At 37.0% G+C, this 20,948-nt stretch overlaps 1 protein-coding gene across 1 annotated transcript; it reads left to right on the top strand.

The window, feature by feature from the left end:
- The first annotated feature begins 5,304 nt into the window (after window positions 1-5,304).
- Window positions 5,305-20,918, top strand: tkta (transketolase a). Its single transcript, XM_082155845.1, has 14 exons — window positions 5,305-5,531; window positions 6,985-7,102; window positions 7,817-7,930; window positions 8,273-8,370; window positions 10,020-10,211; window positions 10,892-11,010; window positions 11,909-12,105; window positions 12,735-12,899; window positions 14,729-14,885; window positions 15,972-16,102; window positions 16,535-16,618; window positions 16,727-16,820; window positions 17,126-17,248; window positions 19,661-20,918. The coding sequence occupies exons 1-14, from the start codon at window positions 5,425-5,427 to the stop codon at window positions 19,846-19,848; spliced, it is 1,887 nt and encodes a 628-aa protein (XP_082011971.1). The 5' UTR covers window positions 5,305-5,424; the 3' UTR covers window positions 19,849-20,918.
- The last annotated feature ends 30 nt before the right edge of the window (window positions 20,919-20,948 follow it).

Raw genomic sequence — 20,948 nt, 5'->3', positions numbered from 1 at the left:
AATGAGCCTATTTCCAAAAAAAGTGGAATATCCCTTTAAGAGGTCTGCAAAGTACCAAAGATCAAAGTACCAAAGATCAAAGTACCAAAGATCAAAGTGCAAGATAAATGGAGTTATTGTTTCCCAAAAGAAAACCGATTTTGTACTGCCTGAAACGAGTCATTTCAGTCTTACTTCCTGGTCGAACCCACGTAGGTTTGAAATAAATTTGCATAATGCCAGCCTGGTCTTCATTGGCTGCCAGCAAACAATGTCTACTTTGAGCCTCAAACACTGTAGTTGTAGCTGAGACTGGAAGAGTTTGGTTTGTGTTGTCGAGAAGACGCTGTTTTCTTCCAAAGGAAGACACTGAACTTCCAAAGGATGAGGATATGGTAATAGCTGTAAGCGGTAGACCAATCACAACGGACTGGACCATCTGACCAATCAGAGCAGAGTATAGGCTCTCGGAAAGGATGCATGCAAACATATTGTAGGAAACAAAATTGGGAACCTTTAAAATAATAGAATAGGAGCACTTTAAATTTTGTTCTGTTCACCATATAAGTCTTGAAGTTTAGCATTTGAGTTGTATGGACTTTTTAATAGTTTTTTTTTCTCCCATCCTTTTTGATACTTGAAAACTCCAGTCCCCATTCATTTGAATTATTACATAAAAGTAAGAGAATAAACTAATACTGAGATGGTTCTGAGATGAAATAGTCTATGATCATTACAGTATGGATGCACTGGATTTCATTCTTCCATACCTTCCCTCAAGACATTCTAGTCCTTGTCTAATTGTGAGTGACAGCGATGCAGTAAAATGACATCACAGCGTTCAATCCAACACGTGGCATCAGATGGCAGAACCCGACACGTGACAGGTCAACCTAAGCATGACATTGCAGAGAGGCGGATGAGTCGTGCTCATTGTGCAAACACTGCCAGCTGTGTTGATTCATGCCGAATGTGTGCGTTATACAGACACCACATGATATCATCAGCTAATTTCAGAACCACTTTTATTATTGTACTACTATAGATGTCTATAATTGTATTACTCGAAACATGCAATTGTATGGGAAAGTTCTCCAAAGTGTGACAAATAACTTTTTTCAAGATTCAAACATAAAATAATTTTGGTTAAAATGTCTATTTATATTAAAAAATATATATTTATAAAGTGCGTGATTTTTTTTTTTTTTTTTTTACTTATTTGCAGTTAAGATTGCCCTGTGATGGTGTGACATTAATTTATTTACTTTTTTCTTTTAAAGAAAAAATGTTAAAAAAAAAAAATTTCCTAATTATAAAACAATTAGAAAAAATTTTCAAATGTAGAATAAGTGTGTTTTACATGTCAAGAACTACCAAACAATATTCTTTATGTAATAAATAAAACAAAACTTTTTGTTGCAGGCTTTCACTCAAACAATACTGTGAACATAGAGTTTATTTCAAAAGAATCTGAGTTTTCTTTATAAAAAGTTCCATAGATGTTTATGTTCCAGTTTGAGTTTATGGTGCAGTGGCGTCCTCTAGTGGTTATATTAAGAAACAACAGGAGTTTGTTGCAAGTAGGAATAGACCTTATTCAGAGGCTGTGATGGATAGACTTGTCGTGTTTTCAATGGCATTGCTGTACAAACGGTGTATAAACCTCCCAGATCACTTGTAATTTTCCAGAGTTTATGTCGTCTGGAGTTTTTTTTTTTTTGTCTCCTGAAATTTCTTGGAAAGATATTTTTACAGTTTCGTAAGCAGAACAATCCAAAAACACATTAAATTACAGTACAACCACTGAAGAGATGTATGGTAAAAATCAAATATGGCACTGCTGTGAATAAGGTCTGTAGTGTTCTCTGACAGATGGACACTTCTGGACTAGACAGAGAATGAACAACACATACATAATTTAGGTTTTTGCACCATGACAGTATTGTTCTACCTTAAAAAAAAACATTGTAAGGACATGATTTACGAATATGGTAATTATAGGTATATATACCATGCAAGTGATACAATCATTTTACCATGGTGTTATCACTTTTTAAAAAACTAAATTAAATTAAAATTAATTAATATTTACATCATTACCTAAAAGTCCAGTGTTTGTGTTTATTTTTAAATGATAATTTGCATAATTTACTTACTATGCATAGTTACACACACACACACACACACACACACACACACACACACACACACACACACACACACACACACACACACACACACACACACACACACACACACACACACACACACACACACACACACACACACATATATATATATATATATATTATTTCTAACAACTGGTCTTTAGTGATGAGATTAATGGCTCTTTAGTTTATTATATTTTATTATTTTGTTATCATATTGTTTCTCTTCAGGTTTATACATCAATGCTATGGTGGTGGAAAAAAAAGAAAGTATACAGTGTCAACTTAATAGAAAGTAAGAATAGAAAATATTTCCAGGCAATGTTGTACATATATTGTAGTTTTAGCATGTTATTTAATATGGTAATGTTAATGTATTTGGTCTTGGGAGACAAGATCAGCTGTGCTGCTGCTGCAGAGCAAGTATATGAACTCGCTACTGCCAATAGATACACAGACACACTGCTGTGAGCGAGTCAGATATGCTGCTACTGCATAAATACACACATAAATCCAGTAGCAGATGTAGACAGGTGGAGCTGGGGGAGGTGGAGGTAACTCTGATAGCGCTCTGCAGGACTAGCTTACACTCTAAACAAAAATGGTGCTAAATAGCACTAAAAGTGGTTCATTGGCTTGTAATCATAGGGGAACCACTTTAAGTGCCATATAGCACCTACCTTTGTCAAATGGTGCTATGTAGAACCATAAGAGGTGCCATATAGCACCTTAACCACCCCAAAGAACCGCTAAAGAACCGCTGAAGAACCAAACTGGGCTTAACAGGTTCTTTAAATGGTAGTGGTGCTATATAGCACCTTAACCACCGCAAAGAACCCCTGAAGAACCGCTGAAGAACCATTTTTTTTTAGTGTGTACAGCAAAAAAACAAACTATACTATTTAAATATTGAGCAAGCAATCTCATTGGCTGCAGGATCAGCAGAGGCCAATCAGCTTGTGCTCTGTGGAAATGATGTAATTGCTTGTAGATTGCATGTAAACCTATCAGCATACACCCGCTAGAGTTTCATGACTGAACTAAATATTTAAGAAAGGGGTCTCATGGCAACATCATATTTAGAGGTCGGTAGCATAAAAAAAAGGAAAACCCCTGATCTATAGGATGTTATTCATATATATTGAATAACATAATTGAATATATAAAAACATATATTATTCATATATATATATATATATATATATATATATATTGGGCAGAATACACTATTTCTTTTCATTTTATGTACCTTGTATTTAATTTATTCATATATAGAAAAATTTGAGTTTTCTGCATTTATTTCTAATTCTGGACTCTTAGATTACAGATTATATTTGTGTTTGTACAAAAACTCTTTCCCTCAAAACGTATAAAAAATGTTCCCCAACAGAAATGATGAACGTTTTCTCCTCCCCGTCTAATATGAGTCAGTGGATTATTCTAGATTGTACCATGCAGCTGCAGATGGAAAGATCTCTAATCCCTGAGCAGAGCCGCAACAGCCATTTGACATCCATTAGACATGCTGTATCACACACATAGACAGAGTAGTAGATTTCCCCCCCCCCCCCTCCCCTCTCTCTCTCTCTCCCCAACCCATCCCACTCTTTTCCATTGCAATTTCTCCAAATTCCACCAGATGGCAATACAATTCTTCAACATTCATCTTATTTTATTTTTTAAATGAATAGACTAATAGACTTATTTAGCAATAATCAGCATTGAACAATTCATTTACCAACATATTAACAACTACACATGTTTCTCTATCACCAACTTAAGAGAACAACATCTGTCCAATAGAATCCAGCCACTGCACATCAGTAATGAGACATTTACAGTGATGATATATTATGCATCTTTTTAGCTGACAGCAACTTATACAGATATAAATAATTAAACCTTTGGAAAACCAAATGTTTAAAGTTTAATTGAGTGCACACTTTTTATTTCACATGATTTTAGAGTTATATGTTAAAATAAAAAAGTAAGCTATATAAAATTGCTAACGGTAAAGTTAAGTGATAAGTAAAGTGAACTGCAGCCAGAAATGATTGCTCGTGCTCGCCTCGCACTCGTGCACGCTTAACGTACAGTAGGCTAATAGAATTGCTCTTTCGGTATTATACTGGACATTGTATTCGTTTCATGTGTCAGCCTTTTTTTTTTTACAGTCTATGGTCAAAACAGGGGCTCTCGGGAGCGCGCTTAAACGTCAAATTCTTTTGATTTTCCCGGCAAAAACGTCGCGAGTCATTAAAAATCAATCTACTGGCTTTATATTGGTCTCGTTTTTAAATTTTCTTTGCAAGCTGTTCACACATTGACAATAAAAAGCGGTTAAAAGATGAATATATTTACATATAGCCCATTTAACAGAAAAAATTGACATAAACTAGATTATGAATGAAAGATAATATCATAAATCACACTTCACGTTAAGGTTTCATTTGTTAACTTTAGTTAACTACATTTGTTAACATGAACTAACAATCACTAGCATTTATTAATCTTGGATCATTTAAATTTCAACATTTACTGATATGTTTTGTTAAAATCAAAAGTTGCATTTGTTGTTATCCGTTAATGCATTTTGAACTAACATGAACAAACAACAAAGAATTGTATTTTTAACTAGCACTAACCAAAGATTAATAAATGCTGTAAATAGATTGATCATTGATTTTAGCTAATGCATTTAACTAACATTTACAAATGAGACCTTACTGTAAATTGTTACTTAAAAAAAAACATAAATAAATGAAAACATCTAAAATAAAAGTACATAAAATCAATCTGCATGTATTTTAATAATCCTAATTGAGGATATAAATTATTTTATATATTTGACTAAGTTATGGGCACAATTTTATCCCTAAACCATAGCTAATTAAACCTAAACACGCACACACATCCTTTAAAATCTCAATAGACTGAGGTTTTAATCTGGTAATGAGTTTAGATCCAGCAGTCAAAAGTCATAATGAGGGATTCCGCCTCTTTACTCTCTCTCTCTCTCTCTCTCTCTCTCTCTCTCTCTCTCTCTCTCTCTCTCTCAATATCTCTCTTCTCTGCTCACACCCACTTTCTCTGTCACAGCCAATGCCCATTGCCTCCCGACCTGTGTTGCACACTATAAAGTGCGTGTATGTGCACTGGCATAAAGCAGCCTCCCTCTCCTCTCCTCCTCCTTTTTCTATCTCTCACAGACACGCAACCAGTGCTCTCCTCAACCTCATTCTCTCCTTTCATTCTGTGGTGCTATTACGCTGAACCCATGGAGGACTACCACAAACCAGACCAGCAGACCGTGCAGGCGCTGAGAAACATTGCCAACCGCCTCCGAATCAACTCTATCAAAGCCACCACCGCAGTGGGCAACGGGTAAGAGTTGGCACACTTTCTGCAAATACCTGCATGTTTATTTAATGAGACTTATTTGAACAGACAGACAGACAGACAGACAGACAAGACAGACAGATATATAGATAGATAGATAGATAGATAGATAGATAGATAGATAGATAGATAGATAGATAGACAGACAGACAGACAGACAGACAGACAGACAGACAGACAGACAGACAGATAGATAGATAGATAGATAGATAGATAGATAGATAGATAGACAGATGAGTGTAAGCAAACACACTCTTGCATGCACACCCTTATGCAAGACATAATCTTTGTCCTCAAAACCTAAGACAGATGGTGAGATGATACTGTTAAAAAAGGACAAATTCTATTTTATTCTGGATTCTGTTTATTTTTTGTAGTAATATGTGCATTGCTGCGTATTTAAAGTGAGCTTAAAAATGCTATTTATTTGAACTATTTTGAACTATACTTTATTTTACCAGTTTTTAACAGCAACTATGGGGTCAATTTTATTATTATTATTAATAATATATTTTACAGCAATGCAATTGCAGCTAGTTCTTTTCAATTTGGGACAATTAAAAGGGTTGTTTTATGGAATACACCTGTAATCAACTTTTGCAATGTTTGAGAACAATACTAAATATTGAATCTAATAATAGTAATTATATTTTACATCGCTATTTAATGAAGAAGTCTTCTTTTGTGATTTATTTTGTTAAGAATGTTTAATGCTTCATTGAAGAATCTTTTTTTGCATTTTAGTTTGGCTCATTTTCTGTATTCCATCTGCTTTTTCACTCTAAGGAAGATAAATCATCTGTAATAAAAAAATTAATAAAAAAAGTATGGTTTTGAAATGGAAACAAAAACTTCATTAATTTTTACGTTTATAAAACGGGTGAAGATGATTATTGTTTTTCATGACCATTGTTTCATACACATGTGAAATTGCATGTTCTGTCCTCTGTTTTCTAATGATGAGCTGTTATGTAAATTGCCGCATGAATCCAACTGGCGCAGTAATTCATATCTGAACTCTGAGCATAACATTAAATTGCATTTTAAAACACTGCTTTGACAGGTGAAGATTTGATCTGATGCCGAGTCTGTTTCACAGCATGTGGTTTTTAGTGCTGTCTCGGACCTAATCTTGAAGCAGATGGGTGTTAGTGGGTGGTATGATTGCTCAAAGCTTTAGATTATGCCATAAGTGTGGATGGATTAAACATCACCTTTGGCAACTTTTTGGATAGAAAGTCACTAATTGTCTTATTCAAACCCGACAAGCTCAATTATGTCTTATTTTTTTATTTTTTTGTGTGTGTATGTGTGTGAGAGAGAATTCTTTTAAGTGAATGTTACATAATAAACCATAAAAATGTCTAAATGATTAGTTAAATATGAAACTACCTTTACCTATCCTAACCTTCAGAGTCTTTCCCATTTCATTGGCCAGGCATCCAACATCATGCTGCAGTGTGGCAGAGATCATGTCTGTGCTTTTCTTCCACACTATGAAGTACAGGCCAGATGACCCCAGGAACCCCAACAATGACCGCTTTATCCTGTCCAAGGTGAGGTTACAAGAGAAGAGACTCAGCTAACTGGGATTATTCAAGTGTCAGGTTTGATATTTCAAGTTTAAACCAAGATGACAGTAAGTCAGGAGAATTACATTATTTGGTGCTAAATCTCCCTATAAAAAGTACTGTGCCAGTATTATGGTACAGTGATGGTAAAACCATTGCACTTTGAAATAGTGCTACTGAATTATTAACATATCTATATACAAATGGAATTTTACATTATACGAATTGTACATTGACGAATACCATTGATCTTATTAGCCATGACTTACCAAAATTAAACTATTATAAATATAACTAATTGTACTATGAGTTCCATGAAAATTTGTGAAAAAGTAGATATATAATAAAAATAATAATAATATAATATAATATGAAAAAAAATATATAATATATAATAATATGATAATACAGGGCTATACTAAATATGTTTATCAGTTTTTAAACAGTTTTTTAAAGTTAGTTAGTAATTGTTGGATAATTGCATAATAGCAGTGGTAATATAAATTACATTAAATATAAAAAATATAATACAAGATTAAAAAAATATATTAAATAATAATACAGGGCTATGTTAAATATGTTTATCAGTGTTCAAACAGTTTTTTTTTTTTAAATTAAGTAATTGTTTGATAATTGCATAATGGTGGTATTGTGGTTAATTCATAGATTTGATTATTTAATTTTTTTTGTCATCCACAGGGTCATGCGGCTCCTATCCTCTACTCTGTGTGGGTGGAGATCGGCTTCCTGAAAGAGTCTGAGCTCATGAGCATGTGTCAGGTCGACTCAACTCTGGAGGGACACCCCACACCCGTGAGTAACACACACACACACACACACACACACACACACACACACACACACACACACACACACACACACACACACACACACACACACACACACACACACACACACACACACACACACACACACACACACACTCATCTAAGATCAGATGCTCTTCTTTAACATATTCAAAATGATATGAGATTTGCCTGCTCTCAGAGCACAAAATATTTAGGAGCACCGTGAGAAATATTGTAGTTCATTAGGTCATAAATGATTGTTCAGGTTAAACTGGCTGCAAATGCATAATTAACCAATGAGCTGTTATTTGATGTAACATCGAAATGAATCGTGTCTGTTTGACAGAAGCAGCAGTTTGTGGATGTGGCCACAGGCTCTCTGGGACAGGGGCTGGGCGTAGCCTGTGGAATGGCCTATTCAGCGAAATACTTTGACAAATCCAGGTAAGAATGTTACCCATAAACCCACACGTTAATGATGACTGCATATTTGAGCTCTACAGTAAAACAAACAGCTTTATAGCTTGCGATTCATGCAAACTCAAAATTACTTGATCTATTTTAAAGGGGGCCCTTTTTCAAAGTCTTGATTTAGTTTTTGGGGTTTTCTTTAATTGAATGTTAAAAAACAAACATTATTTTGCAGCACCTCTCTTTCCAGTCTGTCAGTAACAGTAACACCCTGTTTAGTTCCTGTCTCTATGAAGCCCCTCCTTCCGAAAAGCGCATTGTGCTCTGATTGGTCGGCTGGATCAGTGTGTTGTGATTGGTCAACCGCTTCGAGCGCGTTTCGGAAATGCCACGCCCATTATCATAACCGCGAGTTTCAACATACTACTAACGCGACTCAACCGGGCCTCACCCCTTTTTTTGCGCATGCTTTGATCGGGAATTATTTAAATGAGGAATATTGAGAAGAAAACTACAATCGAGGCGTTTCGGGGAGTTCAGAAACACTGATATAGAGAAAAACTCCTTTTGGAGTGAATTTGTGCTTTGTTACTTTGCAGACCTTTTCCATGCTCAAACAGCAACATCACACACCGAAGAATGTTGAAAAAAGCAAAACAGATTAAAAAAATACCCTAGTGCTCAGATGCGTAAACCATAAATATAATATGCAAAGATGCAGAAAATGTATTTACCAGAATGCTCACTTCTATCTCATGTTTGTATGTCCGTGTGGGAGTGTGCTGCAGATTTGAAGGGTGTGGAGTTTTCCTGTCAAGCTGTGCTTTCACGATTCTTCTGCTCTAATAATCAAAGCCCCAGCGGCCATCACCCGGTTATTTTTATATCTTGGATATAATTCAATATAGGCATAAGCACACAAATTATTCCCAAATTGAAACCTAATTTTTGTGCAGTCCTTTCTTTGGCTAACTCTCTATTTATAATGCATTGTGAAAGCCAATGAATAAATAATCTGTATATGTACATATGTTGCTGTGCAGAGAGCAATTTTTCTCAAATCCCAGCTGATTTCTAATCCATTGAACCTATCTCTTCTCATTCATGTAAGATCTGGCGTGACAGGAATGTGTCAGGTGGTATTAAGAAGGGCGGCGGTGATGAGGCGTAAGGGTCGGAAAGACTTTTTAATGCTTCTCTTATGCTCACCAAGGCTGCGTTTATCTGGTCAAAAATACAGTAAAAACAATTATATTTTAAAATATTATTACAATTTGAAAAGAACTGAATATATTTTAAAATGTAATTTATTTCTGTGATCAAAGCTGAATTGTCAGCATCATTACTCCAGTCTTTAGTGTTACGTGAGTCTTCAGAAATCATTCTAATATGCTGATATGATGCTCAAGAAACATTTCTGCTTATTATTGCATTGTCTGTACAAAGTGCAAAAAATGTAATTGTTTTTTTACTGGTGGTGGTGGCGCAATGGATAAGACACATGCCTTTGGTGTGAGAGACCCGGGTTTGAATCCACTGTGAGACACCAATGTGTCCCTGAGCAAGACACTTAACCCCTAGTTGCTCCAGAGGCGTGCGACCTCTGACATATATAGCAATTGTAAGTCGCTTTGGATAAAAGCGTCAGCTAAATGAATAAATGTAAATGTACTCTTTTGCAGTTATCACGTGTACTGTCTGCTGGGCGATGGAGAAATGTCGGAAGGGGCTGTATGGGAAGCCATGTCCTTCGCTTCCTACTACCAGCTGGATAATCTGTTGGCCATACTGGACATCAACCGTCTGGGCCAGAGCGACCCGGCACCACTGCAGCACCATGTGGAGAAGTACCAGAGACGCTGTGAGGCCTTTGGGTAGGTTGGATGGAGATCCATGAATCTGAATCAAGCAGGTACCTCAAGTTGCTCCAGGAGGGTTTGGATAAAAGTGTTTGTTAAATGACATACTGTATGGGTGAATTTTGAAAAACAAGTCAAGAACATATCATATTTCAATTCCAAATAAAAATGAATTATAATTATTTAAAGGGATAGTTCACCCTACAATGAAAATTAAGTCGTCATTTACTCACCCTGGTGTTGTTCTAATGACGTACGCCCTTTTTTCTTTTATGGACTACAAAAGGAGTATTTTTTATAAAAATGTCCCGCTTGCGATCGTCCACATAATGGCAGTGAAAAGCCACGAGCATCAAGCTTTTAAAAAAAGATGCAAAAGTATAACAGAATGATCCCATACGAAACGTATTGAATATTGCAGTTGTTCTTGGAGAATACGATAAAGTTTTATTTATATAGCGCCTTTCCGTAGCTCAAGGTCGCTTAACATTGTACATTACAATACATTTACGCACCCGCACACACATTACATAAGGACAAATATAGTAATGAGATATTACGAAGTGTAAGGAGTAGTGAATTCCATCATTTAGGAGCATTAACACTAAATATACTGTACATATTTTTTATATGTGAGTGTGTGTGTGTGTGTAGTATATAGCCATCAATCAATTTGTTTTTTGGTGTGTTTTCAGCTGGCATGCCATCATTGTGGATGGCCACAGTGTGGAGGAGCTGTGTAAAGCCATGAGCCAACCACGCCACCAGCCCACGGCCATCATCGCCAAGACCATCAAGGGCAAAGGCATTCCTGGTATATTTAAACCTATAACATCCTAATCTGTAAAGACTGATAGAACTATTCCAGGGTTTTTCCTGGCTCATCCACACACACAGTACAAAGTACCCAACCCATGTAAACTGCAAGCCCAGTATTGATAATAAATCCAAAATATGCAATATTAACTCATCCTATTTATTCATGAAATAGAAAAAAAAAATCACTGTCAGGACTAAAACATACATAAAACCAAAACAAAGTGCTTAGAACTATTTTATATTTAAAAATTTGTAAATGTACAGTACATACATGTGAAGTCACTGAGTACCCGATTTAATGATGAACAACAAATACATTTCTCATTACATAGAAAAAGTGGCAAATCTATAATTTGCATTTACACTCCAAGACTTAAAGCACAGATCATTTGACATACAGTTACAGTATCAGATTGTTTTGTTCCGTCCATTGCTATGGTTATCACTGTCAGTCAGTTTAAATACGGTTGTCAATCCAGAAACTTTGCAATGTGTACTTAGCAGCATTAAAATATATATATATTTATTAAATGCAGAAAGTTAGCAAAGATCGCTGCCATTATAATAACTGAAGCTGTCAATCACAATGCGAGGTACACAAAGCTGCACTCGTGAAAACTCCCGTTATAATCAATGAAGCTGTGCAATGAATCTCTTATTAGCTTCGTGTTTATACTTAGTTGGTTATAATGAAAGGATTAGCGAGCGTGCAAAACTCGCGCTGAACAAAAACTCTGGTGTTTTGAGCGATGTTGAGCGGATTCAGGTATCGTCACATTAAATAAATCTTTGGCCGGACAAAGATTCATTTTGGCAGCTGCCAAAACATTTTCAATGCAGGAAAAACCCTGTATTCTTTGATTAAAAAAACATCGACACTTTGTTGTCTTCAGTGGCAGAAGATAAGATGGGATGGCATGGCAAGGTGCTGTCAAAGGACATGGCAGAGAGCGTCATGAGAGACATCCAGAGCCGCATCCTAAACAGTAACAAGCGCATGTACCCGACCTCACCCATTGAAGATGCTCCACCCGTGAGCCTGCGCAATGTCCGCATGCCCAGCGCTCCCAACTACAAGCCTGGAGAGAAGGTGAGAGGTCAAGGCAAAAAAAAAAAAAAAAGATGGACTGATGGTTAGATGGATGATATATACAGTGCGTGTATAATTATTACGCAAGTCAATATTCTGATCTTTTTTTTTAAACACATTTTACCAATTCCAAACCACGTCAAACTTAATAACTATTAATTTTGAATAATAATTTATAAGTGATAATTGTTAACGGGGGCTGGAAGTGAAAAACGCCTTATATTCAGATGTGCAGGTTTTCTTTTACAGAAAAAATGGGCCAAAAAGTATATTTAACTCGCACTCGCAATTTCTACAGTATTGCATCCTTCTCATTGGCATTTAATAATATTTGACTTTCCAGTGTGAGTTAAATCTATGTTTTGGTCCAATAATTGCTTAATAATTATGCAAATGTATCTGCATAAAAGGCATTTTTCACTTCCAGTCTTCGTTAATAATTAAATATCACTTATAAATAATTATATACTAAATTAATAGTAGTTATTAAGATTGATGTGGTTTGGAATTGTTAAAATGTGCTTAGAAAAAAATGTGACTTCATCACATCGACTTGAATAATAATTATGCAGGCACTGTAAGCATAATTATCATGGTCTAGCTCTCTTCACCATGTTTTTTCCCGACAGATTGCCACCTGCAAGGCATATGGGATGGCCTTGGCCAAACTGGGACGTTACAACGAGAGAGTGGTGGCTATGGATGTCGACACCAAAAATTTCACCTACTCTGAAATCTTTAAAAATGAGCATCCCAACCGCTTTATTGAGTGCTACAGCGCAGAGCAGAACATGGTAGGAAACTATGAAGTATTATCACTAAAATATCTGAGATACAAATTTTCTATAGTCAGGTAGCAGCGATTTCTACTTTTCTACCTTTCTACTGCACATGCAGCCAAGTTTGATTGAAAGCCCATTTTGCCAGCCGTGTAATACCCCTTTAATTTCTACATTTTAGCACCCTTGACAGTTTTGAGAGCCAAATCAAAGGTCTGCACATTTGGAAGAGCTTAGTGAACGAAACACCCGTAAACACTCCCTAGATTGTTCTGGATAAAGTAGAGCTGTGGGATTGGCCACGTAAAATGCCCCTCAAAGCACCAAAGTCGCTGGTTTGTTGAATAATACATGCGCTCTATCCATAATGCAGCAGTGAAGATGTGACCCACTTACGCTCCATTTTGCACGCGTCCTGCTGCAGTGCCTTTCCCCGAGAAGCCATGCAGAAAACCTGCACCGCCTTCATCTCAGAAGCACATTCTTTAGGATCTGTGCTGTAAGCCAAAATATTTCTGCTTTGTCTCTACAGTCATTGTTCCCTTGGTATGTGTGGTAGGTAAAATGTAGGTCACTCATTTGTGATTTCTAGTTTTGGGAAGCGATCGTAATGGACGTGATAATAATCTGAATACTAATTAAATGGTCAAGAGTTCATATCTGTTCCACACAGTTAACCAATCAGAGGCAATACTGACACTAATTAGAGGACATATATTAATAGATGTTAGCGTGCATACTGATGAGGGAGTCATATGCACTACTGTCTGTCAAAAAGAAAATATGAATTGATTTTTATAGCTACATGCAAATGTTATAATAGAGTTGCTTCAAAAAGTATTTGGACACTTGAGTCACATTTTAAATGTAGAATATGTGACCCTGGACCACAAAACCAGTCACATGGGTAATTATTTTTATTTTTTTTTGAGATTTATACATCATCTGAAAGCTGAATAAATATGTTTTCCATTGATGTATGATTTGTTAGGATAGGACAATATATTGCCAATATACAACTATTTGAAAATCTGGAATCTGATGGTGCAAAAAAATCAAAACATTGAGAAAATCGCCTTTAAAGTTGTCCATTTATGTTCACGATTGTGCTGCATTCACTCACAAAAATAAATGTTTTATATATTTACGGTAGGAAATTTACAAAATTCATGGAACATGATCTTTAATATCCTAATGACTTTTGGTATAAAAGAAAATTTGATTTTTACCCATACAATGTATTGTTGGTTATTGCCACAATATACCTGTGCTACTTGTGACTGGTTTTGTGATCCAGGGTCACATATATACATATACTGTATATAGTCTTATTGTGGCTTAGGCTCACATGGAGTGGATTTGAGACAGGAAACAGGAAATGATAGCGAGTGTGTGTGAGCTGCATGCTGGTAATTCCTCTTATATGAAGGATAAAACGGAGTTCCTGTTTAGCAGATTCCATGTGTCTCTTCTCTAGTATATTACAACCTACAAAATATTGAGGGGGTATTGGCTATTAAACTATTTATGTCAGATGCATCTGCCTGTATAGTACCAAATGTCATGCCTTTTGGTTTGGATATGCTCTTGTGTATCATTTCTTTCAAAGAATTTCAAAATAAAGTGGTTCTAGTATACAGTAGATTTTTGCTGTGCTTCGGTTTGTAAATGGCTACTATGCACTTGCTAAGATGTTGTGAGTGGGGTTTGCTAGGGTTTGCTAGGTGGTTTCTAGGGTGTTGCTAGGTTGCTCTTATACTGGCCCACATTAAAAAGTCAGATCAGTTCGGAATGTTGCGAGATCAGGATCAAAATGTTTTCACACCATTATCAATCTCTCACAGGTCAGTGTTGCCACAGGCTGTGCCGCACGTGAGCGAAACATCGTGTTCGCCAGCAGCCTGGCCACTTTCTTCACCCGCGCCTATGACCAGCTCCGCATGGCCGCCATCTCAGACAGCAACATAAACCTCTGCGGCTCCCACTGTGGCCTGTCTGTCGGTAAGAAGTGCCTTCTTTCGGTTCACAGGCCACAATCAAAGCCCCACCCCTTTTTCAGTGGCCTTGGTTCCGGAAGTATTTTTTCCATTCATTTTACCCATAGGGATTTTTTAAAAAGTCTTTGTTAAAGAGTTATAAGCCGTGAACCAAACTAACCAGCTGTAAGCTGAATCACAACATTGCAAACTTTTATTTAAAGCAAGACATTATTTGAAAATGTGACAAAAAGACAAGACTATGTACTTAATGGCTTTACTGAGGGGAAGAACTACAATCCCATGAAGCACTGGGAATGACTAAATCAAATTAAACTGTTTATTTAAAATTGTTGATTATATCTATATAAACAATATATTTTAAGTGTAATGCAAAATTATATATATACAAATATTTAAGTATTTTGAACTTGATTACATCATTTGTGGTACTTCATGGGAGAGGGCGTTGCTTACTCTGACTCTCTGATTGATGGAATTCTGTGTACAGCATCATGGGTAATGTAGTTTTCCACCACAAATTCAGCTGTTAAACACGATTATTTTAAAAAATAAGTTAAAATAACACAGGCTGAAGGCAAACAAAAGCATATTTCATCATTCAAAACATAACTTAACTCACAGCAGGGCTGTCTTTAAAGATATATAAGTTATAGTTAAAAAAATATTGTTGAATTTTTACTTCCGGAACCTGACTGTCGCACTCTATTCTCCTCTCTCACACACTGCAGCTGTGACTCTTAACTATGATGTTTTTGAATAGATTTGTGAGCAATTCACCCCTCCTTTTCCTGAAGCTGTCTTTCTAATGTGTGTTTTGTTCTCCTGGTTGTCTGGAGGTGGTGCGACTCTTAGCACAACCCCTTCTCCCTCTCTCCCTCCCCCTGTGTATCTCGGAGGCTGTCTCCGGGTGACCAGGCATCCCCTCCGTTAGCACAGGTACACTGCATGCCACTCCGTCTGTCTGTACACCTGCCTGACTGCTCGACTGTCACATGTGTGTGCACCTGCCTCACATATCTGATGTACAAATGCTGTTCAGTCTAAATGAACAGTGCCAGTGTGTGGCTGATGTGTGTGTGTGCTTCAGGACAGGACGGACCGGCCCACATGGGACTGGAGGACATGGCTATTTTTAGAGCCATCCCCACTGCCACCATTTTCTACCCCAGTGATGCCATGTCCACTGAAAAGGCTGTGGAGCTTGCAGCCAACACTAAGGTTGGCATGTTATATCTGCTATTATGAGTGGTCGATAACTGATGCTGGTACACAATACTTAAAATTCAAACAAAATATTTGAACACAGAAAATGTACAGTACATTATCTATTGATAAGGATGTTGGTATATTCCGAACTGAATTGAAAATGCTTTTTAAATTCCAATTTAATGTATGAATTTCTATTCAATTAGATAGATAGATAGATAGATAGATAGATAGATAGGTGGCTTGATAGATAGATAGATAGGTGGCTTGATAGATAGATAGGTGGCTTGATAGATAGATAGATACAGTAGATAGATAGATAGGTGGCTTGATAGATAGATAGATTGATTTCAGCTCATGAATAGAAAGGGAGACTATTCTAATTATAATCCTATTGAAAACTGTATGAAAAAGTATTTATTTTTAGTTTATTTCGTACTTTAGGGTGTTTGCTACATCAGGACCACTCGTCCAGAGACCGCAATCATTTACAACAGCAATGAGGACTTCCACGTTGGCCAAGCCAAGGTAACGCCTCTCCCTTTATTAACAATTGATATTTAAAATATGTTATTTTGGCACATTTTACCACTTGCATATGATAATGTGCCATAAATGTATAAATGACCTGACCAGGTGGTGTGCCAGAGTAAGGAAGATCAGGTTACAGTGATCGGAGCTGGAATGACCCTCCATGAAGCTCTGGCTGCAGCTGAGCTCCTCAAGAAAGGTAAAATCCTGCACAAAAATAAATAAAAAAAATAATAAAAAATAATATATATATTTATCATATAAATTTGGCCAGTACTGTCTATCTTGTTTTAGTTAATCATGGCCACATTGTACTAATTCATTCCCTCTTTTAGATTTAACTAAAACAAGGGAACAAATTCTTAATTGTTATCCCACATGTCATGTGTGGGGCTCCTTAGACTTTTATTGATGTTCTTGCTATGCAAACTTAATATAGACTCTTCACCTGATGTGTGCTGTGTGTGTGTGTGTGTGTGTGTGTGTGTGTGTGTCATCCCCCAGAGAAAATTTACATCAGAGTGATCGATCCATTTACAATCAAACCCCTGGATGCCAAAACCATCATCGACCATGTGCGCGTCACCAGGGGTCGTGTCATCACGGTTGAGGACCACTATTATGAAGGTGGGTTTCGAGCTTAGAGCGCATTATCCCTTGTCTCAAGCACACATTTCAGCATGGCTACACATCCAAGCGGCATTAACAGCACGTCCCGCCGAGGAGGGTCGAGTCGCTCTGTGAGGCCTTGAGGGGATTGTGGCAGTGTGTAATTGGCTGGCTGGAAGAAACGTGATGTGTTAGACAATTGTCATTGGATTGGGGAGCGAGAGGCATCGTGTTGTTATAATCGGTAGATATTTGGATTTTTTTTTTTGGAGGGGGGTTGGGGCCGTGTCTCATTCTGTTTATTCAGGGGGAAAAAAGACTCAGAGAAGCGGAGGGCTGTCAGGTCTCCTTAAGCAAACGTACGCCTGCTGGGCATGTTGTGACCTAGATAACACAGACAGCCCTGGACCTGGCATTACTGCCTGCGTGCCAGAGAGGCAGAGAGAGAGAGAGAGAGAGAGAGAGAGAGAGAGAGAGAGAGAGAGAGTTAGAGAGTTAGAGAGAGAGTTAGAGAGAGTGTTAGAGAGAGAGAGAGAGAGAGCGAGAGAGAGAGTTTAATATCCAAAATCATTCTGAAAGCAAACATCCCCAAAGGGAGAGAAAGAGGATAGAGATGGACAGAGAGAACATGTGAATGCAGCAAGGTTGAAAGCAGGGGCATGCAGGGATGAAGAGATTTGGAGGATAGTCTATTAAGGCATGATGTCTGATACCTGAACATAACATCTGAATTTTAAAAGCAAAACATGGTGTAGAAGGTCAAACTGTGATCTTTATGCACAGGCAGAGCCGATCCTGATCTCCCTGGGGCCCTAAGCAAAATTCTGTTTAGGGGCCGTCCTACCTGACCCATGAGCCATGTAAACCATTTGCCATTGCCACACAGTCACACCTGACACCCCAGTGCTCCCACTCCTTTAAATAGTACTACTGAAAATGTAATTCTTGATATCAGAAATAGACATTGTTACTAGAAAAAGTATATTCTTAATATCAAGAATTCACATTTTTAAATTGTATAAATTTACTTATTGATATCAAAAATGCATCCTGTGATTGAATAAAAGCTAAAATGGCTTGTCATAGCATGTCACTGTGTTTTAAATGCTAAAAGCAATACTTGATACTTGATGGTTATTATTTACTGAGGGATGTGCATCCATATTGACCAGTATGTCCAGCCAATCAACATTTTAAATGCAATATAGCCTATAAATCAATAGTCAATGTCAATACATTGCTTTCTATCTTGCTTTATTGCAGAGTTGTAACTAAACTGACTTGGTGACTTGATAATCATTGTCTTGTTTTAAAAGAATGTGCGCTATAATGAGGAGTGCCATCGCGGCCATATTGTACTGGTCCCCGCGCGTTTCATTTCGTGCACGCGCATATGAACGCATGTTAACGTGCGACGCGGTTATCTTTTCCGAGCTTTAGTTTATAAACAAACACCGTTGCCCTTTGTCGTTTATCAAACGTAAAAGTTGTATTTCACGCGCACTATTTTTTGTGTCAGGCACAAAGTCACAGAACACAGCCCTGGAAGTGTAAGCAAGACGCAGAAAGACCAAAATAATAAATATGCACTGCCCAGCTGGGTTAGACAGACTAGAGATAGATGCACATCAACTTAACTGTTCTTTGCTGACATCAAACTTGGAGAGGAGAGAACACAAGTGTCCCTGATAGCTGTTCCCGCAATTCCCTCTCTTGTTTTTTCTCTCTCTCCCTCTTTTCGTGACCAGAAGGATAGTTCCGCTTTATTTTCTCATCGATATTGTAAACTTTGATTGACGCGCTTTGACACGAGGGGGAGGCGGGGCCTTGAGTAATTTGCGGGGCCCTACGCAACTTACGTAGTGTGTGTATAGGGCTGATCGACTCTGTGCACATGTGAATTCTAATTTAAAAACTGGTCTATTTTGCTGGTTTTGGTCTAATTGTCTGCTGGCAGCCAGTTAAACCAGTTTGAGACCAGCATAAACCAGATAAGACCAAAAAACCACCATAGGCTCTTAATTCAGCAGGGATACATTAAATTGACCGAAAGTGACAGCGAAGGCATTTATAATGATTTGTTCTTTTGAACTTTCTATTCATCAAAGAATCCTGTAGAAAACCATGCTTTCCATAAACATATTTTTAACATTGATAATATAAGTTTATTGAGCACCAAATCAGCATACAAGAATGATATATGAGGTAGCCTATATATGAGATGAGGACTTGTTACATGATACAAGAAATGATATTGTATAAAATTCTTAGTCCCAACTTGTAATTTAGTTTTTCTCGTAATTGCAACAATTCTGACATCACAAAGACAAAACATGATTTCCCAAGACATCAATGATGTCATTTTCTGTCAGAAAGTAGGGTAATTTTGTATTGTGTGGCTTCTCATGTTTACATGCTGTAATTGCACAGGTGGCCTGGGGGAGGCGGTGTGCTCCGCTATCGTGAATGAGCCTGGTTTCACTCTCCAGCGTCTGGGTGTCGCTCACGTTCCCCGCAGCGGCAAAATGCCCGACCTGCTCAAAATCTACGGCATTGACCGCGACTCCATCGCACAGATGGTCAGGAAGATGCTCAGCAGCTCGGCCAACGCCAAGTGAACCTGTTCGCTTTGCCCCGCCCACTCCATCCAAATCAATTGAAAAACCAGCTCCACAAACACGGTCACATGACTCCTCTTCAGATTGTGACCCTTCCCTCCACCTCTTTCACTGTGAATTACCCTATTGTGAGTATAATAGTAATGTGAGATACGTGCTGTACATTTTGAAGTAATGTTCACATTTGACTTTTTTGTTTTCCTTACAAATACACTAGCCAACTGTTTAAAAGTTCGGGGTATGATAATGAAAAAAAAGAAATCAATGTTTTTATTCAGCAAGGATGCATTACATTGATCAAAAGTCACAGTATATTAGTGTTACAGTCACAGTGACATTTATAGTGTTACAAAAAAAAATTCAGATAAATGCTGTTCTTTTGAATTTTCAATCATGAAAAAAATCACAGATTCCACAAAAACATTAAGCAACAAAACAATAAATGTTTCTTGAGCAGCAAATCCGCATATTAGAATGATTTCTGAAGGATCATGTGACACTGAAGAAAATTCAGCTTTGATCACAGGAATACATTACATTTTAAAATATAATAAAATAGAAAACAGTTATTTAAAATTGTAATAATATTTCACAATATTACTATTTATCCTGTATTTTTGATAAAATAGATGCAGCCTTGGTGAGCTTAAGAGACTTCTTTTAAAAACATTACAAAATCTTATCAACCTCAAACTTTTGAATGCTAGTTTACATATAAATACACATACAGGAGTCTTTTTCTAACTCTTCTCCTGTACTAACATTCACAGACAGGTTAAAATGAACATTGCAACCATTTTTACTTGCATATTGTGATGTATTTCAAGCAAAACGGGTTTTTAAATGAGGAAAAAACTGTAGTAGGGGATTTGATTTTGTCCATCTGGAATCAACTGTTGAAAGACAAACATTAAAATTTTGTCCCGATTTGAAACTCAAAGGTTAGCGATGCTAAGACGTATTTTACACCACCTCAGAAAACGTCAATATGCTGTACGATGTGACACTTTAACTGTGTTTTTAACTGTCATTTGATAAGATCCAACAATAAAACTGTTTGCATATTTTAATACTTTTTATATTGTTATGGTGTAGCTATG

This window comes from Leuciscus leuciscus, assembly GCF_965113295.1.
Source record: "Leuciscus leuciscus genome assembly, chromosome: 23".
Taxonomy (NCBI): domain Eukaryota; kingdom Metazoa; phylum Chordata; class Actinopteri; order Cypriniformes; family Leuciscidae; genus Leuciscus; species Leuciscus leuciscus.
This window is presented reverse-complemented; position numbering and strand designations above follow the sequence as displayed.